The sequence below is a fragment of the Osmia lignaria genome, chromosome 3 (genome assembly GCF_051020975.1).
Source record: "Osmia lignaria lignaria isolate PbOS001 chromosome 3, iyOsmLign1, whole genome shotgun sequence".
NCBI lineage: Eukaryota > Metazoa > Arthropoda > Insecta > Hymenoptera > Megachilidae > Osmia > Osmia lignaria.
The window spans coordinates 9,012,590-9,036,249 of record NC_135034.1 but is presented as its reverse complement, the minus strand read 5'-3'; the positions used below and the strand labels follow the sequence as shown (position 1 = coordinate 9,036,249).

General features: G+C 40.2%; 2 protein-coding genes across 2 annotated transcripts in view; one reads left to right on the top strand and one right to left on the bottom strand.

The window, feature by feature from the left end:
• dpy (fibrillin-like protein dumpy) overlaps positions 1-14,009 on the top strand; it is a 92,228-nt gene extending 78,219 nt beyond the window's left edge. Inside the window, exons 140-173 of the mRNA XM_076693291.1 lie at positions 11-322; positions 400-729; positions 805-1,107; positions 1,178-1,483; positions 1,558-1,875; positions 1,953-2,279; positions 2,356-2,667; positions 2,747-3,067; positions 3,156-3,461; positions 3,549-3,848; positions 4,058-4,381; positions 4,771-5,097; positions 5,181-5,501; positions 5,580-6,038; positions 6,123-6,476; positions 6,555-6,767; positions 6,851-7,048; positions 7,138-7,332; positions 7,408-7,776; positions 7,861-8,073; positions 8,156-8,347; positions 8,420-8,632; positions 8,739-8,921; positions 8,998-9,585; positions 9,669-10,616; positions 10,710-11,078; positions 11,155-11,355; positions 11,432-11,680; positions 11,762-11,950; positions 12,026-12,264; positions 12,337-12,607; positions 12,681-12,919; positions 13,003-13,189; positions 13,272-14,009. Coding sequence (XP_076549406.1) covers positions 11-322; positions 400-729; positions 805-1,107; positions 1,178-1,483; positions 1,558-1,875; positions 1,953-2,279; positions 2,356-2,667; positions 2,747-3,067; positions 3,156-3,461; positions 3,549-3,848; positions 4,058-4,381; positions 4,771-5,097; positions 5,181-5,501; positions 5,580-6,038; positions 6,123-6,476; positions 6,555-6,767; positions 6,851-7,048; positions 7,138-7,332; positions 7,408-7,776; positions 7,861-8,073; positions 8,156-8,347; positions 8,420-8,632; positions 8,739-8,921; positions 8,998-9,585; positions 9,669-10,616; positions 10,710-11,078; positions 11,155-11,355; positions 11,432-11,680; positions 11,762-11,950; positions 12,026-12,264; positions 12,337-12,607; positions 12,681-12,919; positions 13,003-13,189; positions 13,272-13,510 — 10,415 coding nt within the window. The 3' untranslated portion in view covers positions 13,511-14,009. The remainder of the gene's footprint in view (positions 1-10; positions 323-399; positions 730-804; positions 1,108-1,177; positions 1,484-1,557; positions 1,876-1,952; positions 2,280-2,355; positions 2,668-2,746; positions 3,068-3,155; positions 3,462-3,548; positions 3,849-4,057; positions 4,382-4,770; positions 5,098-5,180; positions 5,502-5,579; positions 6,039-6,122; positions 6,477-6,554; positions 6,768-6,850; positions 7,049-7,137; positions 7,333-7,407; positions 7,777-7,860; positions 8,074-8,155; positions 8,348-8,419; positions 8,633-8,738; positions 8,922-8,997; positions 9,586-9,668; positions 10,617-10,709; positions 11,079-11,154; positions 11,356-11,431; positions 11,681-11,761; positions 11,951-12,025; positions 12,265-12,336; positions 12,608-12,680; positions 12,920-13,002; positions 13,190-13,271) is intronic.
• A 126-nt stretch (positions 14,010-14,135) lies between these two features.
• On the bottom strand, positions 14,136-16,163 carry RtcB (RtcB RNA ligase). Its single transcript, XM_034338826.2, has 6 exons — positions 16,060-16,163; positions 15,522-15,975; positions 15,196-15,462; positions 14,822-15,132; positions 14,591-14,755; positions 14,136-14,515 (listed from the first exon to the last, which is right to left on the bottom strand). Exons 1-6 carry the CDS (start codon positions 16,153-16,155, stop codon positions 14,288-14,290), a joined length of 1,521 nt encoding a protein of 506 aa, XP_034194717.1. The 5' UTR covers positions 16,156-16,163; the 3' UTR covers positions 14,136-14,287.
• Positions 16,164-23,660: the final 7,497 nt, after the last annotated feature.

Below are 23,660 nucleotides of genomic sequence, written 5' to 3'. Positions count from 1 at the left end.
CGTTTTACAGTCGAAGAAGAAGAACGCGACGTGTGTAACCCATCGCCATGCGGTCCCAACAGCCAATGCCAGAACGTCAATGGCCAAGCTGTATGCTCTTGCATGCCTCAGTACATAGGCACTCCACCTAATTGCAGACCAGAATGCGTAGTGAACTCAGAATGCAATTCCAATCTCGCGTGCATAAATCAAAAGTGCAAAGATCCCTGTCCTGGCACCTGCGGCCGTAACGCCCAATGCAAAGTTGTCCACCACAGTCCAATTTGTAGCTGTGGTAGTGGCCTAACAGGAGATCCATTCGTTTACTGTTTCCCGACACCAAGTAAGCTTACTTTGAGATACCGAACATTCTTCAAATTTATTCTTAGTCGTATCTGTTTTAACGAGTTTTCTCTACAGTACCTAAACCAGATGACCGGTACCCGAAAGACCCATGCGTTCCATCCCCATGCGGTCCAAATGCAATGTGCAAGGCTGTTGCAGACACGCCAGTATGCACTTGCATGAATAACTACATCGGAGTACCCCCCAATTGTCGACCAGAATGTTCTATCAATTCGGACTGCACAGCGAACAGAGCTTGCATTCGAGAAAAGTGCAGAGATCCTTGCCCAGGCTCCTGTGGCGTTGCTGCTTATTGCACAGTTATGAATCACACACCAGCTTGCACTTGTCCTGAAGGATACACCGGTGATCCTTTCACTAGCTGTACCCCGGTACCTCCACCTAGTAAGAAGAAAATACCAATAATCCCTTCAACTGCTCTGTTATTTTCGAACATATACAATTGTCCATTTGTTCCAGTAACCGAAGCCCCGTCAGACCCGTGCAACCCATCGCCATGCGGACCAAACGCCCAGTGCGACAACGGTGTTTGCACTTGTGTACCCGGTTATTTAGGTGATCCTTACGCCATTTGCCGTCCCGAATGTGTTATCAATACAGACTGTTCCCGAAACGAGGCCTGTATACTTCACAAATGTAGAAACCCGTGTATAGGCACGTGTGGATTGAACGCTGAGTGCAACGTAATCAACCATCTGCCTATGTGCAGTTGTCCAAGAAACACGACAGGCAATGCGTTCTTATCCTGTAACCCTGTACAAGGTTCGCCTTTTTATTTTTCAATAATGTTGACACATTTTAAAGACACTAACGAAAAAATATTTTATGACAGAAATCAGTACCATTGACCCGTGCAATCCATCACCCTGCGGTCCAAACAGTCATTGTCGTGTCTCCAGCGGCCAAGCTGTTTGCTCTTGCATTAACGGATTCAAGGGAACTCCACCTTCCTGTAGACCAGAATGCGTCGTCAGCACTGATTGTCCACGAGACAGAGCTTGCAGTAATCAAAAGTGTATCGATCCCTGTCTTGGTGCTTGCGGATTATCAACACAGTGTTCCGTGATTAATCACAACCCTGTGTGCAGCTGTTTCGAACAGTACACGGGTGATCCATTTGTCCAATGTGTCCCATACAGTAAGAATCAGACTTTATTTAACGAGTACGTTTAACTGAGAGCTACAGTTATGATAAACATGTTTCTTTTTCAGCAAAAGAGCCAGGTGTTATTGTGAATCCTTGTCAACCATCACCGTGCGGTCCAAACGCCGTGTGTCAGGTGAACAATAATGCTCCCTCTTGTTCTTGCCTCCCTGAATTCATAGGAAATCCACCAAACTGTAAACCCGAATGCGTAAGCAACACCGAGTGTCTAGCACAAGAGGCTTGCATCAATCAAAAGTGTAGAGACCCTTGCCCTGGCTCCTGTGGAAGTAACACCGAATGTAGAACCATTAGTCACACTCCCATGTGTACTTGTGCCACTGGTTTCACCGGGAATCCATTCGTACAGTGCATTCCTCAACCAAGTAAGACTGTCTGTTCATAGTTTCTTTGTAGGGGTACGTTAAAGGAGATTGACTTAATCTCTTAATTTCATTTGTAGTTGAAGACATTCCACAGAAAGTAAATCCATGCCAGCCATCTCCCTGCGCGGCTAACGCTGTCTGTCGCGAATCTTATGGTTCAGCTATTTGTACTTGTCTGCCCGATTTCTATGGAAATCCATACGAAAACTGTAGACCCGAATGTCTCATCAATTCAGACTGTCCATTTAACCGAGCATGCATAAGAAACAAGTGTCAAGACCCTTGTCCAGGAACGTGTGGATTCAACGCTGTATGTCAGGTCGTTAATCACATCCCAGCATGCAGCTGTCAATTAGGATACACCGGAGATCCCTTCAGATACTGTAATCTGTTTGAACAGCCTTGTAAGTTGTCCTAAAATTTCAGGATTTATATTCTATTTAGATAGAGTGTAATGTAACATTATTGGGTTTTAAATAGTCGAACCAAATCCTACCAACCCATGTGACCCATCACCCTGCGGCCCCAACAGCCAATGTCGCAACGTCAATGGTCAGGCTAGCTGTTCTTGCTTGTCTACGTTCAAAGGCACTCCTCCAAGGTGCAGACCAGAGTGTGTAGTTAGCACCGAATGTGCTAGCAACATGGCTTGCGTGAATCAAAAATGCGTTGATCCCTGTCCTGGTGTCTGTGGAATAAGCGCTAGATGCGAGACCTTCCATCATAGTCCCATTTGTAGCTGTAATCCTGGTCAGACAGGAGATCCATTCGTTAAATGCTTCGATGTCACCAGTAAGTGAAATACTCATCAACCTGCCCCACTTTACTTGATATATTTTCAATCAATCTTTAACTTGAGACTACGTTTTAGCCATGGTTCCGTTGGTTCCTGCGAATCCCTGCGTACCATCACCCTGTGGACCATTTTCACAATGCCAAGACATAGGAGGTATCTCCTCCTGTTCTTGTCTACCGAATTACGTCGGTTCGGCTCCGAACTGTCGCCCAGAGTGTTCCATTAACTCAGACTGTACCAGCGATAAGGCATGCATTCGAGAAAAGTGCAGAGACCCGTGTCCAGGATCTTGTGGAACTAATGCGTTCTGTAACGTTATCAGTCACACACCGATTTGCACTTGTCCCAGAGATTACACGGGAGATCCTTTCACCAGTTGTCGTCCAATGCCCACACGTAAGAATACATGAAATTAAGTGGTATCAAGACGTCTTAGGCCATTATATATATAATTAATAATTATCCTTGCTTTCACGAATCGCAGCTATCCTTCCAGTACCATCAGACCCATGCAACCCTTCACCCTGTGGACCAAACGCATTATGTCAGAACGGAATCTGTAGCTGTATAAACGAATATCATGGCGATCCTTATCAAGGATGTCGACCAGAGTGTGTACAAAATTCTGACTGTACTTATGACAGAGCTTGCTCCAACAACAAATGCGTGAACCCTTGCACCGGAATCTGCGGTCAGAACGCCGAATGCATGGTTGTGAATCACATCCCCACTTGTAGTTGCGTGGAAAATCACGAAGGAGATCCATTTACCCTCTGTAAACCGATCCGAAGTGAGTGTAGCCTCCATTGGTCAGCCAGTTTTAAACAAAAATTCCTCTAAAATTCAATTGATTAATAACCATTTTACGTGACGATAGAACGTGTGAAACCTTGCGAACCCTCACCCTGCGGACCGAACAGCATTTGCCGCGAATTTGGTGAGCAAGCTTCCTGTTCCTGCCTCCCTGGATACTTTGGAACTTCACCCAGCTGCAGACCCGAGTGCCTCGTGAACTCTGACTGCGAACAGAGCAGGGCCTGTGTGAACGAGAAATGCCAGAATCCTTGCGAAAACGCTTGTGGTCAGGGTGCATTGTGTACCGTACGAAACCACAACCCCATTTGCAGCTGTCCTTCTCAGTATTCAGGTGACCCATTCATCAGCTGCTTCCCCATGAGTAAGTACCCCAAAGAAGTCTACTTCAGTGCTGTCCATGGTTAGAAAATACAAAGTACCACTTTTAATGATGGTATCTTGATAAACCATAAAAGTCCATTTCATTTTTTATAGATATATTTTATTATATTTAGAACTTGGACAGCACTGGTCCGCATGTTATACCTTTCAAATAATATTAACCCAATGAGAACGTTTGTCGAAAAACAGAAACGCAGGACCAGGAACCCAGCCAGGACCCATGCAAACCCTCATCGTGTGGACCAAACTCCCAATGCACAGTGTCGCCAGACAATAAAGCTTCCTGTTCCTGTTTGCCCGAGTTCGTAGGCTCTCCTCCCACCTGTAGACCCGAATGTCTCGTGAACAGCGAGTGCCCTGGCAATCAGGCCTGCGTTAGGCAGAGATGTACCGATCCCTGCACAGGACTGTGCGGCACTAATGCTCTCTGTCAAGTTACCCTGCATTACATCCGTTGCGTGTGTCCCGAGGGATACACAGGAGACCCGTTCACAGTTTGTTCCGTGACCAACAGTAAGGAATATCCCATGTCGCAATTCTAAAACAAAAATATTCTTCGATTAAAATGGAGAGACATTCAGAGATGCCTGATTTGAATAATAATTGAATTTTTCAGTCATCTGTAAATACTGTATATAAAGATTGTACCAAACACAAACGATTGCACGTCGATTATAGACAACAGAATCTCTACTTTCTATTTTGATACTCTTGAATTTTTATCAAACATACATTTTGTTCATACACGTTCTTCATTCTCTTCAGTTTCATGTACATCTCTTCTGTATAGTCCTCAAGCTAGCTTTCTTGTAAATTAACAATTCTTTATTCTGTTTCGTGAATTAATGAATAGATCGATGTCTAAAGTGGGGTACTAATTTTATTTTGTAATTTTATTCTAGTCACACCTGCACCACCAACGCCATCGAGACCTTGTAGTCCTTCACCTTGCGGCATCAACGCTTACTGTAGGGAAAGGTACAATACAGCATACTGCGAGTGTCTGCCTGATTACAGAGGAAATCCGTACGAAGGTTGTCAACCGGAATGTCTGGTCAATACCGACTGTCAAAAATCACAAGCTTGTATCAGGACCAAGTGCCAGGATCCTTGTCCTGGCACGTGTGGCGTTGGAGCGATCTGTACTGTATCCAATCACATCCCTATCTGTTCTTGTCCTGCTCCTACCATCGGAGATGCGTTCACTCTTTGTCAAGCACTGCCTGAAGGTAATAAATACTAACCAAAATATCTGACTCAAGTAACACAAATTAAATTTGTGCAAATAATTTATTAATTGAATGAAACACAGTTCCAAAGGAAAGAGATCCTTGTTCACCGTCACCGTGTGGTCCAAATACCATCTGCGAGAAGATCGGCAACAATGCAGCGTGCAAGTGTCTGCCTGGCTTACAAGGAATCCCATCGAGCATCACTGGTTGTCACCCAGAATGCGTGATCAGTTCAGACTGTTCAGGAGACAAGGCTTGCATCAACAACAAATGCATCAACCCCTGCACCCAGAACGTCTGTGGAATCAAGGCAAACTGCAAGGCGATCAATCACAGTCCACTTTGTAGCTGTCCATCTCCCTTAATTGGCAATCCATTCGAAGAATGCTACACGAAAATTGGTACTTCAAACATAATCGTATTTATTTAATTTTACGTATCGAAACATGCTGTGCTATAACTTAACGATTCCTTTCCAGAAACTGACCCCTGCAATCCATCACCGTGCACTTACAACGGTGAATGCAAAGTTAAGAACGGCGTTGCAATATGCATTTATCCAGAATGTGTCATCAATTCTGATTGTCCACGAGACAAGGCCTGTTTCGCCCAGAAATGCAGGGATCCTTGCATCGGTGCCTGTGGAATCAACTCGCTTTGTCAGACTGTCAATCACAAGCCAGTCTGCTCGTGTCCATCTGGTTTTACTGGCAACGCTAGGATTCAGTGCACCATCCCAACAGTTGAAGAACCGACCCCGGAATGTACCCAAAATTCTGAATGTCCAAACGATAAGACCTGTTACAATCAGAAATGCGTCGATCCTTGCACCCTTGATTCCTGTGGCTATAACAGTCGGTGCCACGTGCAACTGCACCGGGCTGTATGCGTCTGCAACGAAGGTTTCACTGGCAATCCTCAACAGTACTGTCGCGAGCGTACGTCTCATAAAACAATTTTATTATTTTCACCCACTTAAAAAATTTATCTCAGTGTTAACACTTATGTATTCGTTTCTACAGTTGGATGTCGCGGTGATAGCGATTGTCCATTGACCCAATCCTGCATCAACAACGAATGCCTGGATGCATGCTCAGTGACACAGTGTGGTATCAATGCACTTTGTTCGTCCGACGGATATCATAGACCACGATGCTATTGTCCTGAAGGATACCTGGGTAACCCGTATCAGAGCTGCGAAAGACCAGAGTGCACCAACGACAATGATTGTCCTTCTTCATTAGCGTGTCGCGACTTGAAATGCGTGAATCCTTGCGACTGTCCACTTTCAGCTCAGTGTTCTGTGATTAACCATCGTCCTACGTGTCGGTGCCCACCAGGTTACACTGGTGATCCATACAAGTCTTGTCTAATGGGTAATAATTCAATTTCAAGAAATATGACCTAATTATACGATACGGAGAATTAACTAACAAGTTAATTGATTGTTTCAGAACCGATAGAACCACAACCTCAGTGTCAGGTGGATGGGGACTGCCCCAGTAAATTGGGTTGTTTCAATGGAATCTGTAAAGACCCTTGCATGGAAACGAAACCTTGTATTGCTGGTGCAAAATGTTCTGTAGTGGACACTTTGCCTATGAGAACTATGGTCTGTGAATGTTTACCGAATTTCGCTGGCGATGCAACAGTGGCTTGCATTCCAGGTAAAGATCAATTGCATTCAACAGTGAACAGAGTTTCGAGTGATCAAATTTGAAATAATTGATTTAATATTCTCATGTTTCAGTGGATAAACAAATCGAAGCAATCTGCAAAGCTGACTCTGAATGCACTTCGAATTTGGCATGCTTGAACGAGCGGTGCATCAACCCGTGCATCATCAGTCCATGTGCATCGAACGCGGACTGTTCTGTTGACAATCATTACCGTCAGTGTCATTGCTCTCGAGGAACGGCCGGCGATCCATTCGTAAATTGTTACAGAGGTAACTATTCGAATAGCGAATAAAAGTAGCATAATGGATTTATATTTCTGTAACAAGTATCGTGAATAAAATTGTTTGAACTTTCGCAGACACTGATTCGTTCCCAGAGTGCATAAGGAATACCGATTGTGCACCCAACGAGGCCTGCATAAACGAACTATGTCAAAATCCGTGTGCCAGTACTCAGTGTGGATTGAACGCAGAATGTATCACTGTCAATCATCATCCAACTTGTCACTGTCAACAGAACTTTGCCGGTGATCCTCAAATGCAATGTTTCAGACGTAAGTACCCAATAATGATCAATTTACAATTTATCTTAATGAGACAAAGCTACAACAAACTATGTCTTTTTTCAGCCGAGTGCAAATCAGACAGCGACTGTCCTTACGACAAGACCTGTCAGAACAACAACTGTGTCACTCCATGCTTGGTCGGAGACATTGCATGTGGTCGCGGTGCAGAGTGCATTGCAATTTCGCACAGAGCACAATGCGTTTGCCCTAAAGGCACCCAGGGTGACCCTCGAATCGCATGCATTTCCGCGGTTTGCCATTACAACGAAGACTGTGCTGATCACGAAGCCTGCGACAGACTGAACAGAGTTTGTCGACCTGTTTGCGAAGATGACACTTGCGCCGAAACCGCCCAGTGCATCGCTAGAGACCATCAACCGAGATGCAGTTGCCCTGTAGGAACTGTTGGAAATCCTTACGTCGAATGCACTGGTAAGTTAGTAACCGCTAACAAATATAATATAATCGAGGTAATTGGGAAAATCAATGATTCTACTATGTGTTTCATTTAATCAGGTGTGGCCATCGAAGTGGAGTGCAGAGAGGATAGCGTATGTCCACCGTCTTTGGCATGCATCAATACAAAATGTCAAGATCCTTGTCTGTCCTCGAACATGTGCACTGGTGAGCAAGAATGCAAGGTATTGAACACGGTACCACTTCGAACAATGATTTGCAGCTGTCCACCGAATACCATAACTGACATCAATGGACTGTGCAAGAAAATTGGTAAATATTGATACTTTGGGGAAGCAATGATTTTAGTCCATTTTTGGACATATTTTAAAACGATATAAAAAATATCTTTCAGTGCTAGAAGATGTCAAGTGTCATCAAGATCAGGATTGCAATGATTCGGATAAATGTATCGATGGAACTTGCATTGAGGCTTGTCTTACCACCCAGTGTGGTTTTAATGCACAATGCAAATCTACGTCCCACACAGGAATCTGTCAATGCTCGCCTGATTTCACCGGCAATGCTTACATCGAGTGCATCAGACGTAAGTTTCAACTCGTATCAATTCTAATTAACTTCGGATCATTCACAAGCATAATAAAACCTCTACGTTTAGTTCCTATAGTGCCACTACCACCAGTTCGTCCAGAATGTTACGCTAACAGCGAGTGTCCAAATTACAAACAATGCATCAACGCTCTTTGCGTGAATCCATGCGTTCTCGAAGACACCTGCGGCAGAAATGCCTTGTGTTACGTGGATAATCATAATCCAGTCTGCAGATGTCCTGCTAACTATGTTGGTGACGCGAGAATCAATTGTGTACCACGTAAGTACAGGGCGAGAAATTATCAAATGGATATCAAGTTGCTCAGAAAATTTAACAAAAATTTAGACTAACTTTTACGCGATTCACCAACAATCATTCTTTGCAGCGGAAATTGTGGCCGAGTGCACTTCGAATAGCGAATGCGCGGGCAATGCTGCATGTGTCAATAACTTGTGCATCAACCCGTGCAATTGCGGTCCAAACGCAAAATGCAACGTCGTCGATCACTATCCATCCTGCTCCTGTCCACCTGGATATTCTGGAAATCCTCAATTGGGTTGTTTCAAACGTAAGTTACACCTCTTTACAGTATTCCATGTAAACTTTTATCTATTCGTTCAATCTCATAACATTTCGCTTTATAGTGGATTGCGAGTCGGACAGCGAATGCAACAACGCAGCCACCTGTTACAACGGCCAATGCGTGAATCCTTGTATTTTGGAGAACAAATGTGCAATCAATGCAGAATGTTACGGTCAAAAGCATCGCGCCGTTTGTCGCTGCGGTGCAGGCTACATCGGCAATCCGGAAGTGCATTGCGAGAGGGTCGAGTGCAGCGCTGATTACGACTGTCCTCGAAATCTCGCCTGCAGCAGCGGACGCTGCATAAATCCGTGCATCGAAGATTCACCGTGTGCTCAGAATGCTGTCTGCTACGTTCAAGATCACCTGGCTACTTGTCGCTGTCCCGAGAACATCCCTGCTGGAAATCCCTATTCCTACTGCGAGCATCGTCCAACGACACCACTTGACGAGCCAGAATGCAGAATCGACATCGAGTGCGCCGACAAACTGGTGTGCATCAAGAACAAATGCATCGATCCATGCCCGGTTATTAAACCATGTCTGGAGAACGCACGATGCAATGTTCTTGATACGCTTCCAGTGAGGACCATGACCTGCACTTGTCCAGAAGGCTGGACCACTGACATCGATGGTGTTTGCAGACCAAGTAAGAAAATATTACACTACACCAATTCGATATGTGACAATCTAATAATTTCACTCGAATAATATTCTATTTCCTCGTTGCAGTTCAAATAGCAGTCATCGGTAGCTGTACAACGAACGACGAGTGTAGCGACAAAGAGGCCTGCATCAACAGACAATGCAGAAACCCATGCAACTGCGGTACCAACGCTGCCTGCTATGTCAAAAACCACAAACCGATCTGTTCTTGCGAGGAAGGCTACCAAGGCAACCCAGACATCGCCTGCTACTCCGTAGAGTGCAGACGAGACAGCGAATGCGCTTTGGACAAGATTTGCGTGAACAACAACTGCGTCGATCCTTGCCTAGTGTCCGATAATTGTGGCGTGAACGCCGAATGCTACCCTAACAACCATAAAGCCGACTGTCGTTGCCGTAAGGGTTATCACGGAAATGCTCTGGATCGTTGCAAAGTGATAGGATGCTATAGCAATGGCGACTGTCCCGGCGATCACTCTTGCATCAACATGCAATGCATCAACCCATGCGTCCATAGCAACCCTTGTTCACCGCGTGCCGAATGCAGAGTCTTCAACCATCTGCCAATCTGTCGTTGCCCGGCTCATCACACAGGCAATCCTTACGTGAATTGCAAACCGGAAGAGAGACCAGAATGCAAGGAAGACGGAGACTGTCCAGATTCGCTGGCCTGCTTTAACAACAAATGTCAGAATCCATGCTCTGTGATCCAACCATGCAGCGAACCATCGGAGTGCAGGGTGCTACCAACTTACCCTGTTCGCACGATGGTTTGCGTGTGTCCTAGTGGCTATGTAAGCAGCGGAAGTGGACTCTGCAAGGCCACCAAGCCGATTCTAGAGGTCGAATGTACCAGAGACAGCGATTGCCCATTGGACAAGTCTTGCGTGAACGCTGTATGCAAGAATCCTTGCGCCTGCGGACCAAACGCAGAATGCAGCGTAGCGAATCACAAGCCAATCTGTTCTTGTATTTTGGGTTACGATGGAAATCCTGATGTAGTATGTACCAAGGGTAAGGATTAATTTTTTTTTTTCTCTTCTTCTTCATTTCACTCGTTAAACGATCTTGTTACTCTTTATTGCGAACTTGCATTTATTTTTTCAGTCGCCGGATGTCGCACGGATGGAGATTGCAGTGGATCGCACGCTTGCATACAGCACAACTGCGTTTCAGTGTGCTCGCCGTCCCTGTCCACTTGTGGAAAAGGGGCAGAATGTCATGGCATCAATCACAAGGCCATCTGTGAATGTCCACCTGGCTATGGAGGTAATCCAAGAGCGGCCTGTGTTCTTCTTGGTTGCAGGACCAACTCGGATTGCCCAACGAACAAGGCCTGCGTCAACAATCGATGCGAGAATCCTTGTGCCGTGAATCCTTGCACCGGGAACATGGACTGTAACGTGTACAACCATGTGGTCGAGTGCGCTTGCCCTCCTGGCTACATCGGTGATGCCAAACTGGGATGCACCAAATGTAAGAATAAGCTCATCTATTAAATTTTTATTTAATCTATTAGACTTTCGCTTATTTTCGACTGGTTTGATTTCAGTGACAGAGAAATGCAAGGCAGACAACGAGTGTCCATCTCAAACCGCTTGCTTTAATGGCGAATGTATTAATCCTTGCGTGAAAATCGAGCCTTGCGGAGTGAATGCGGACTGCAAAGTCCTGGATACAACTCCTGTGAGGACTATGATTTGCGAGTGCATTCCTGGTTACAGAGGAAACGCGGTTGTTCATTGTGAAAAAAGTAATTGTCCTTAAACATGTTCCAAAAGGAAGAATTGATGTAGAAACCTATCTAAATGTACGTTTTCCTTTTCTAGCTAATGTATGTCCAGTGGAGAAGGGTCAGATCCTTGATGAATATGGCAATTGTATCTGTCCACCTGGAACGGCTAAAGACGAGAGCGAAGTGTGCATACCTTGCCACAAACAAACTGGAATGATCATTAACAACGAAGGATATTGCGTGTGTGCTTTGGAAAATGGCATGATCATCGATGAATATGGACGGTGTGTCTGTCCAACTCAACACGGATACAGACTAGACGGCAATGGATATTGTAAATTAGGTAAGATGCAAGATAAATTTAATATTTATATTAATCATACTTCTATGGATCTGTTGAATTAATAGTATCTTTATTTCGCAGCCGACATAATCGAATGCAAACACGACGACGACTGTGCTGACAATAGGTTCTGTGACAAAACTAGTCAAACTTGCGAAGATCCTTGCATGAGCCAACTGTGTGGCTCGTATGCATTTTGCAATGCTACTCGACATCAAGCTATCTGCATATGCATCAACGGCTACATTGGAAATGCTTACAAACAATGCTGTAAGAACACGTTCTTACGTACAAGAATTTCTTGATATAAACGGTAAATTAATCAATAAAATTTTTATTTAATAGGTGACAAAAACCGATGGCGAACCGATTTCCCAAAACCAGAAATGGTGGTCAGCTGCTTGTCGGATGGAGTGCAGGTCGAAATACATCTTCAGGACCAAGAGTTTGATGGAGTGCTATATGTTAAAGGTCATAGTAAGGACGAACAATGCAGAAGAGTTGTTTCTATTGCTGCGGAAACGATGCACAAGACCGAGATATTCAAAGTGGCATTTGGAAATTGTGGATTGATACACGTGAACGTAAGTTTTATCTTTAGAAACGTTCATCGAAGATATAATTACAATACGTAACACAAAATTATATCATTTCAGGGACAAGCTAGCTTTGTACTGGTCATACAAAAGCACCCGAAATTGATGACATACAAGACCCAGGCTTATCACATCAAATGTATATATCAAACAGGAGAACAAAATGTCACTCTTGGCTTTAATGTCTCCATGTTAACAACCGCTGGAACCATCGCCAATACTGGTCCACCGCCAGTCTGTCTGATGAAGATCGTCACTCAAAATGGAAACGAAATTAACTCGGCCGAAATTGGAGACAACCTAATGTTGCAGGTCGAAGTTCAACCCTCAAGTAAGTATACATTAAACAGGAAAATTATTTCACGAGTTTTTCAAAACTTCAACACCTGCTTAAAACATTCCAGCTATTTACGGTGGATTTGCTCGAAATTGCGTGGCTAAAACGATGGAAGACAATTTGGAGAACGAGTACATAGTAACAGACGAGAATGGTTGTGCGACAGACCCAACGATATTTGGCGAATGGGAACAGAACCCTGAAACACAGACGCTGATGGCCAGCTTCAACGCATTCAAGTTCCCAAGCAGCAACAATATTCGATTCCAGTGCAATATCCGTGTATGCTTCGGTCGCTGTCAACCTGTAAGTATCAATTAATTACCATAAAGTACACTGAAGTAACAAAGAAGGAAAGATACATGATAATACTTAAATGATTGTTATAGGTAAACTGTCGAGGATACAATGCGTTCGGTCGTCGCCGACGAGACGTTGATTCAGAAACGAACGACACTTCTTTGAGCATCGCAGACAACTACGAAGGACAACTTCGAGAAGAAATAACAATCCAGTCGAATCTGATATTCACTCTGGAAAGGAGAGAAGAAAGGTTTACAGCAGATCCAACTGAAAGTAAGATAACTTATTACTCTTTCTGTAGTAAAAAATAAAAGAGAATCTTGGTATGCTAAAATGGAATTTGTTTTTGTTACAGTTGCTTCAGCTCAAAGAGTGGAAGACATTTGTGTATCTATGGTCGGCTTTGTGATAGCATTAGTAATTACAGCACTGCTGGCACTAGTAGCTGTAGCTATTGCTGTCTCCTGCTGGCTAATGGCGTATCGTCGCCAGCCAAAGACTGCTGGACCACTGCCACACCCACCAGAGTTCCCAAATCCATTGTTCACTACTGAATCTGTAGCTGAACCATCTCCTGACTATCATCTATCATAAGTTTTCTAGGATAATTATTATTTTATAACGTAATTTTATAATTGTCAATGAAATGCAGTACAGACCAGTTTCATCCAGCTGGTCGGTCTTGTATTTCTGTAAACAACTCCTCCAGCGACTAGTTTTCCATACTTTTTCTTCTCTCGAGGGTTCACAATCTGAGCGCGTCGAATATGTTCGCTGCTGTATACTCTGTACTCTGAATTTTCGATCTAAATAGATATACGTATAGATATATTTACTATTTATGGTGATGGTTTGCTTCCATTATCTACGTACACGAGAAACCTTGTCTTCCTATGTATGTAAGTACCTTACCTTTTGTTCTGTTCTGTTCTGTTCTTCACTTCTTTTAGTCACTGGAGGATTTGTTCAGCGTAACACTGCGAATTTAATTTCCGTGTAAAGTCGAACGAATTAGTCTAATATAGCTTTCTTACTTCGATAGTAGGTAACTGTACATTTTATCTAATAAAACGCTAATGTAATATTTTTAAAGTGGTCTCCATTATTTAGCAGTTCCTTAAAAAATAAACGAAGTAGAAATTAGACATATGTAAATATTAAAATAATTAAATATAATTTTGCAGGTATTTTTATTACAAATTAATTATAAGGTATTCCCTACATTTACATAATTTACAAAAGGTAAAGAGTACTTAATATATGTAACAAATCATACAAATTCATTAATAAATAAACGTAATGTTATGCTGTAAATCGAAGCAGCAATTCAGTCATCATTAACAATTCAGAAATATTCCCTGAAAAAAGTGATTATCCTTTGATAACCGCGATTGGTCGTAATTTTATACATTTTTTAGAGATACCGGCCGCGTGACATGTATTTACAACGTCGGTTACATTTTTATAAGACTCGGGTGCTTCTTCCATCACTAATTTAGGCGAAGCAACCCGAATTGATATTCCTTGTCGCTCTAATTTTTCTAGTACGTCCGTGTAATCCAAATTCCTACGTGATTTAGCTCTAGACAAAGCTCGCCCCTAAAAGGAAGAGTTTGTATTTGATTTGAAGATTAATACCTCGATCATAGCAGGAGTAAATTTTGAAATACGTACAGCTCCATGACACGTTGATCCAAATGTCTCTTTCATACCCTGTTCGGTACCGGTAAGAACGTAGCTGCAAGTTCCCATAGTACCGCCGATTAGAACTGGTTGACCCGTTAATTGATAATCAACCGGAATCAAAGGATGATGAGGTGGAAATGCTCTTGTAGATCCCTACAGCAAACGCGATTAAAAAACATTCACACAAAGTGAACTAATGTCTCTCGCGTTTTAATTTACCTTTCTGTGTACTAGAAGCGTTTTCTGTTTACCCTCTACCATATGTTCCTCTATCTTCGCGATATTATGAGAAACATCGTATATAACATGCATATCTAAATCATCGGGAGACATTTGGAACTGTTTCGCAAATGCTTGACGACTGAGAAACGTCATAGAACTTCTGTTAACCCATGCAAAATTTGCTGCTGCTGCCATTGATTTTAGATAGTCTTGACCTTCTTTAGATTTTATATGAGCACAAGCTAACTGCCTATCATTAGTTTCAATATTATCTCTTTTCATAGCTTTTTCCATCTGAACAAGTGCATCTGTAATACATCATACAATGAAGCAAATTGTGATTACTGATAATCACACCACATTTATATTACCAGTTGCAACTTGATGCCCAAATCCTCTACTACCAGAATGAATCATAACACAAATTTGACCCTTCTCTTCGATACCCATTTTACAAGCAGCCCACTTATCATAGATTTCTTCTACAACTTGAATTTCAGCATAATGATTTCCTGCTCCTAATGTTCCTAACTGTGGAAGACCACGTTTTTTGGCTCTCATTGATACCTTTGAAGAATCTGCATTAAGCATCCTACCATACTCCTCACAGTGCTCCTTGTCCTCAGCCCAGATATAGCCTATGCAAGGTATCTTATATTAATAAAAAATTCGTTTTAATAAACATACAAGTTAGTACCTTCTCTAAGAGACCAGTCCATCCCCATTTCTAATGCTTCTTCTAAATCATGTGCATTCATAGGAATAATTCCTTTTGACCCAACACCAACAGGAATATGATCAAACATACTTTGAGCCAATTGTTCTTTCACTGGTGTAACATCCTCTTCAAATAAATTAGTTCTCAACAAACGAACACCACAATTTATATCAAAACCTACTCCACCAGGTGATACTATTGATTTTGGGTCATTCATGTCAAATGCTGCCATATTACCAATGGCAAAACCATATCCAGAATGAACATCAGGCAACCCAACTGATCTCCAAACAATTCCAGGAAGAGCAGCTACATTAGCAATTTGTTTCATACCTGGGAGAAATCCACCTACTGTACCTGGCCTACATGCATTACGTAGTTCTTCAAACATTAAACGTTCTAATGTATCATTTACATAAAATACACCTTCAACCTATAAAAATTGCAAATAGAGATGCACATCAGTTCGGAATGCTTTCAAAACTTGGTGTAATTTGTTGAAACCAAGAATATTTACCTTCATATTAGGCTGAAAACCTTTCTTTATTCTCCAACACACATCAGATATTTTCTCTAAATAATTTAATTCTTCCTGATACTTCCTGACTACCATTTTCAATAATCATAAACTCTTACACTTTATTAAAGTATGTTGATAATTCTTATAGAAGTGTTTTCCAAAAAACTATATTTTTACAACAAATTCTTCACTTCACACAGTTTAACAAGCTTCACTTAACAAGCTTTTCCTACGTATTTTATTGAAATATTAGAGATACATATAAATATCTCTCCCTGACAGAATGGGAGACCGGCTAGAATCTAGAATGAACATTTGTAGGATGTGAAGGTTATACCTACTCCAACCTACTCATTGCTCGGGATTTTGCTTATAGCAGTGACTACAGATACAAAAGACTGGACATGATTTACGGGGTCCCAGATACCCCAAGATGAGCTACCGTCTGCGTGCAGAAAGCACAACTTGTATGATAATTGCGCCTGTTTTACCAGTCCCTCTTTTACTGCACCGCAGACTGACATTCGAAAAGACCTAATTTTCACTCTTTGATTCTTCTTTTTTTCTAGAAATCAGTCAAAAACAGCACAAGACTGAACAATTATTATTACAATTGCTTCACAAACTTGTATTCACTCCATGCACCTTGATAAATAAATCATTTTAAAAAAGCAACTGAGTTATTTATTTGATTGACAAACTTTTCTATTATTTCAGTTATGTAAAGTGCAAAAATTAACCAATAAATATAGCAGAAATAAAATAGAAAAACAACCTACAAACCTCGCAGCCAATTCGCTCGTATTATTTCCTGTATAATTAATAAATGTACCATAGAAATAATGATACAGTTATTAATTACCCATCAAATAATAACGATTGCCCAGGTCTCACCACGGGGAGGTTGCTGCGGTTTGGAGACCCGCCCTACCTCATCCCATCCACCCTCCATTTATGCAAATTTTTATTTTCATTTAATATCATCCTCTTGATGCACATTTGCAAAACGTTTTTGACTGTTGTGCAAACGAACAACAAAAGGAGCATTATTTTTATTTACTACCTACCTATCTACTTATCTATACATATATCTACGCATATTTTTGCTTTTTATTCCTATCGCAATATTTTTTAGTTTTGATTTTGATTACAGATCTGTAATTAATAAATATGCAATTGCATATTTGTCCTACATACTTATATTACTAAGAATAGCTACTTAAACGAGCGCTCGTAATTATATTAACACTGAACGTACCGAGATTTAATATATGTATACCTATTTGTACCACAACAAATAAAAATATAAATAAATGAAGTAAAATTAATTGTATATATTTAATAGAAAAAGTCATGAAGACAAATGTGAAAAAGCGATAACATTTTATGCGAATTTTTTAATCAAAAGTTTATAATCGGTCATGATACGTTTAGTGTTAAAAATTCACTTAAACCTAACGCTTCCTAATTAAACACTGCAGTGTTTGACGATTATATCTTAATCACCATAAAGTCATTATAACGTCGTATATAATCTATATAAAAATTTCAAGGGATATACATAAATAAGTACAATGAATTTGTTGATTTTGTTGTCCTCGCCGGAATACTTCTTCAAACAAACTGAAAAGGATTAAACATAATTTAAGATAATAATGAGGCTGATGTAGCCTTAATCATAAATTTACAACCTGCCTGAAATAAACAGAAAATGATTAAATACAATTTTCGAAAATAATACGGTTCAGATATTACCACTCATAAGAATCACTTTCCCTTTTCAATCATTTTTACCTTGTTTTACTTAATTGAATAGATTGAATTCCATTTATAGATGCTAGATTTTATATTACATTTCTTCCATTCTATTATCCGATATTATTAATTCACACTTCCTATAAAGATATTTCTCTGCAACAGAAACTCATTAATCGAATTCATACAAAGAGAAAAAAATGTAATACCTGAAAAGAAGATACATTAGTAACAATAAAATTTCACAAAAATCAAAGTAATGATTAACGAGTCATTTCCAAATAAGAAAACATCAATTAGACACAAAATATGAATTAAAAATAAATTTCAGTACCAAAATAAAAGCAGACAAAGATTTATAAAAAAAAATTGTTATTAAGTAAGTGATTTCAGTTAGAAACATTAATTATTTCATTTTATTGCATAATATTTAACATTAGTTCATTTAGTAACCAATAATATATAAAATTTTAATTGAAACAACTGTCTTTTACTGCAATATACGTAAGTACAACCATGATTCTACTTGACTTTATTGCATTATATTATTCAATACACTTTTCAATGCAAATTTATTGTAAATGGAAAAACTGAAGAAAAAATCACGAGTGGGCTTTGCTTTTCAGGAAAAGAATTAGAAAATTTATAAAAGTAATTTAATTAGCTTCTCCGTAAGCTTGAAACGAAACATCGCGACCAAAAATCAAAACTAAACAACTTCAACAACAACCATCCACTTTTGTTTAAATAAAGCAGAATTAAAATCTAATAAGCTATTTCAAATGAACAAATATTCCTTGAAATAATTGATCACCAATCACAAAATAAAATGAATTTCCATTTTAAATAAAACTTTGAATAAAGTTCTATTTAAAACTTTATCGTATTTAGTAATATTCTGAAAACAATAAATTTATATATTATTTAACAGTATTTCCGACAACCGAATGCTCAAAATTTTCAAAATTAAAATAAGGGAAGAAAAAAAATGGGGGCGGGGCAGTGGGAGGGAGGGTACAGGGGAACCTGAAAAGAAAAGTTTGACTGCCCTTAAGAGCAATCCCTAAGCAAACCCTAAAAACAAACCGAAATCACACGCAACACTAATTTTAAAATTGCAAACATTCTGAACTATGACAAAACATCGGCTGGCAACGAGGGGTCTCACGCCCCCTAGACTTACGCCAGACGCTACATACCACCCACCCCGCCTGGACGTCGTAACGCCAGGACAGAGTGCACCCCTTCGCTAAGAGCGCTACCCGCCCGTCCAACACGTTGCATCCAACGGTGTCAGATTGACGGACGCCCATAGTATAGACAAAAGGACTGCAGTTTAGAATATGGTAACATATTTTCATATGTTCCGTATTCTAAAACTGTGCCTGCAAAGGCCTAGTAATGCATGGGTATATCTCCCAGAGATGGTGTTCACGGTCTTAGGCCGCGGAATCCTTGACTAGCAATGGATTCCCACCGAATGTGAGTCATAGTTACTTCCACTAATTTAATAACAATCGCGAATTCAGTCGCAACACTAATTTCATTAATTATATAATATGTACAAAAGCGTACGCGTGAAGGCTGCTTCATTATACGCAACACTAAGCTGAAAAAAAGAAAAAAAGAGAAAACGCGAACTGTAACGCAACACTACTGAAATCTACCGAATTTTGTAAGACGCAACACTAATCTAAAAAAGGGGTACAGCCAATCCAAGGCTGTACCACGGCAGCTGGTCCATAGCTGCCTTATGGACCATGGCAACTCCACTGGATCGTTTTGGGGCATTTCTAATGCAAAACGCGAACATTCATTACCGCAACACTAATTAGCAGGGAACTCTATAAACTAATGCAAAGCAATCGCGTATTTATAAGTCGCAACACTGGGAAACAATCGCGCTAATAACATTCGCAACACTATCTTTAACAGACATGCAATTAAAATGCAGAAAAGGGGATTCTCAAACCGTGAATTTTTTACTCGCAACACTAATTTCATTAATTATATAATATGTACAAAAGCGTACGCGTGAAGGCTGCTCCATTATACGCAACACTAAGCTGAAAAAAAGAAAAAAAGAGAAAACGCGAACTGTAACGCAACACTACTCAAATCTACCGAATTTTGTAAGACGCAACACTAATCTAAAAAAGGGGTACAGCCAATCCAAGGCTGTATCACGGCAGCTGGTCCATAGCTGCCTTATGGACCATGGCAACTCCACTGGATCGTTTTTGGGCATTTCATCATATATCGCAACTCTAATGCAAAACGCGAATATTCATTATCGCAACACTAATTAGCAGGGAACTCTATGAACTAATGCAAAACAATCGCGTATTTATAAGTCGCAACACTGGGAAACAATCGCGCTAATATCATTCGCAACGCTATCTTTAAGAGACATGCAATTAAAATGCAAAAAAGGGGGATTCTCAAACCGTGAATTTTTTACTCGCAACACTAAAGCAATCAACATTAAAAAGCAAAACTCTCAAAAATCTTAAAACAATCAACATTGAAAAGTTAAATTATATTGTAATGCAATGCAAGAAAGAAACGCGATATTTAAAGTTCGCAACACTAAATGAAAATCGCGATAATCATGCATTCGCAACACTAAATTGAACCGTGGTCAATATTCGCAACACTAAATTGAAAACGCGATTTGCCCAAAATCATGGGGGTCACGGGCCCCCTCTTGTCCTGAAATTACAAAACTACAACTACAGGCAAGCACAGTGACAAAGTAGTAACGATAATGATTTCCCATCCTTTTTTGCAAAAGGATGCAAAATCATTAATAGTTCCCCTCTTGAAAGACAGTTTGTCGGGGCGCTTCGGCATATAGCCTTTTCTTTCTTCGGGCGGTCCACCCACCTGAAACTTATATCTAAAACTCGAGACTTGCAAATTCGCAAAACAAAAAAAAAGACCAATCAACAAAAAAGAAAAATCGCGAAACTCTAATTGACACGTGGACGAAAAAGGACTTTATATAAGTCGTTGTTCGTGCACACGTGCCGTGCTCGAGCAGAACTTGTGCGTTTCGTGCCATCGCGACCGCGTATGACGACTTATGAAGTCGCCAAAAATTTGAAAAATTGTACAGATAGATTCGAAGGCGAACGACATACTCCGTTCGTATCGATCGTATCGTCAATTCTTCAAATATATTCCAGGTACAGGTTGATCACGCGAAATCGCGCCTACCCGACCAAGAGACTGTGACAACCTGTCCCGGCCCTACCTACTTACAATCTATCACACACACCAGAAGGTATACTACCTACCTACCTAACCCTATATTTAAAAAAGGCAAAATCACATTCTCACAAAAATTCATTCCACGACCCCCATACACTCCACCCGGGCGCAGAGCCTAAACTAGGGAGAACGTCCCGGGACGCCTCCGTCACCCGAGTTTCATCTCACATCACACTCTACGGTACGTACCATTTTTCACTGAAATCGTCTGGCAAGGCTAGCAATCATTGCGTATAATGATAATTACAAAATTTCATTAACTACTTTGATATAGAATATTTCATAGTAATGGTAATAATCATGGTAATAGTAATGGTAATAATCATGATAATAGTATTTGGTAATAGTAACAATAGTATTTGGTTTGTACGTTCATCGTACATCTTGTTGAATAAAATATTATTTCAAATTAAAAGTAAATGAAAAAGTTATTAAACCGACGCAATCCCACAGCCTAAAAACACACACACCATATGTGGAGATTACGTCGTGCACGATATACTAACACAATGCCAGCCGCTTATTAATTATTATTCTTATGAACTAGGTCATCGTGCCCATTGCCTCTACCCATCCAAGTAGCACCTGGGCACGTGAATGGGCTTTGGCAATAAACACGGAAGGGGTTAAATCTGAAAATCCTGATCTACAAACATGATTAGTACATAAACATCTAACGGGCTAATATTTCACTATTTTAATAAAAATGACTCGACTTTGTAAATATAAAACCTTAAGAACAAATACTGAAAAGCAAAATAGAGCAACTATGACGCAAACATGATGCACTGCTAATATCAGCTGGCAACGAAGGGTCTCACGCCCCCTAGACTTGCGCCAGACGCTACATACCACCCACCCCGCCTGGACGTCGTAACGCCAGGACAGAGTGCACCCCTTCGCTAAGAGCGCTACCCGCCCGTCCAACACGTTGCATCCAACGGTGTCAGATTGACGGACGCCCATAGTATAGACAAAAGGACTACAGTTTAGAATATGGTAACATATTTTCATATATTCCGTATTCTAAAGCTGCGCCTGCAAAGGCCTAGTAATGCATGGGTATATCTCCCAGAGATGGTGTTCACGGTCTTATGCCGCGGAATCCTTGTAACTAATTTGATTAATTAAATAATAAAAAGGATTGAGTTTAAAAACCAAAAGGATTCCCACCGAATACTAGTCAGTGCATCGTCATATTTACTCTCGCGCTGGAAATTTTTCGCAACACTAATTTAAGAAATGCAAAATTTTAATAAAAAAGAATTTAATGTCTTTAATTAAGAATTCTTTGCAATGAAACAAGAATTTGTTGTGAAAATTAATAAAACATCCTCGGGTGACTCCCTCCTCAGAGTAAATTTTCAAGAATACGCAAAATGTGTTGAAATAGATCACTCTGAGTTGGAAATCTACCCGTCACGAATTGTCTTCTTGCACATAAATTGTTCATTTTTTCATGAACGTGTAAATAAGTTAAACTTTGTTATTGAATGAATATTTGAATTTATAGTGTACAAAATGTAATTAAATCAATGTAACAGCATCATTAATATGTATATCCAGTATACAGATTACATAATATTATTAATATTATATTGCTTTGAACCATCGCAATAATTAAGTCAGATAGTATTTGACTTCTCTATTACAGACAAAATAAATAAAATTGTTTCGGTATTAAAATATTCTAATTCCACAGTTAAGAATATTTAAGAGCATTCATATATTTCAAAAATATCTATTAGAATATGTGGAATTGAAATGATATTAAAACGCGGAGTACAAGAAGACCTAGCCTAACTAAATGAAATGAAACAATAAAAATGTTACTACTCATGGGTATGTATAATCATACCCATGGTCACTATGCTTGCCAAGCACGTATACAACTAGTAGCCCGTGTCGATTCGGACCATTCGTCCTACGACATGATTGGGCACCAGAGGAACCATAAAACATGCGACTCACCGTTCGCAGATATACTCTTCTTCCGACAGTCAAGTAGGAGGATGGACAACACCAGGTAGGAGGCTGCCTTGTAGGAGAATACTGAAGTCGTGAAGAAATTCATCTGTAACAAAAAAAGAAGAATTACGGTTAATTTTGAAAATGATCAATTTTTATTCTAATAAAATTATATATGAAATTAAATTTTATAAAATATTAGCAATTAAAAAGAAATCTCAACTATCAAGTGTTGAAATTGTAAATTATTCTATTTCAATAAAAAGCAATTAAGTGACGTACCAAGGCGGAAGTCGTGAAGAAAGCCATCATCAGGATATCCAGGAACTCGGCAATCAAAAAATTCATCTGTAACAAAACAAAAAAGAATTACGGTTAATTTTACAAATTATCAATTTTTATTCTAATAAAATTATATATGAAATTGAATTTTATAAAATATTAGCAACAGCAATTAAGAACTCTCAATTATCAAGTATTGAAATTGTAAATTATTCTATTTCAATTAAAATTAATTAAATAAAGTAATAAGATACTTACACTCTTTCCTTATGGAGCAACGCCCAAAACTCCTCTTCAGTGGTGCATTGACTCTAATCCCG

Excerpts from the sequence above, each read along its gene's own strand:
- RtcB (XM_034338826.2), bottom strand. The coding sequence starts at position 16,155 with ATGGTAGTCAGGAAGTATCAGGAAGAATTAAATTATTTAGAGAAAATA. Across the intron at positions 15,463-15,521 it reads GGACTGGTCTCTTAGAGAAG|GCTATATCTGGGCTGAGGAC; the intron begins GTACTAACTTGT and ends TACCTTGCATAG. Across the intron at positions 15,133-15,195 it reads TGGGCATCAAGTTGCAACTG|ATGCACTTGTTCAGATGGAA; the intron begins GTAATATAAATG and ends GATGTATTACAG.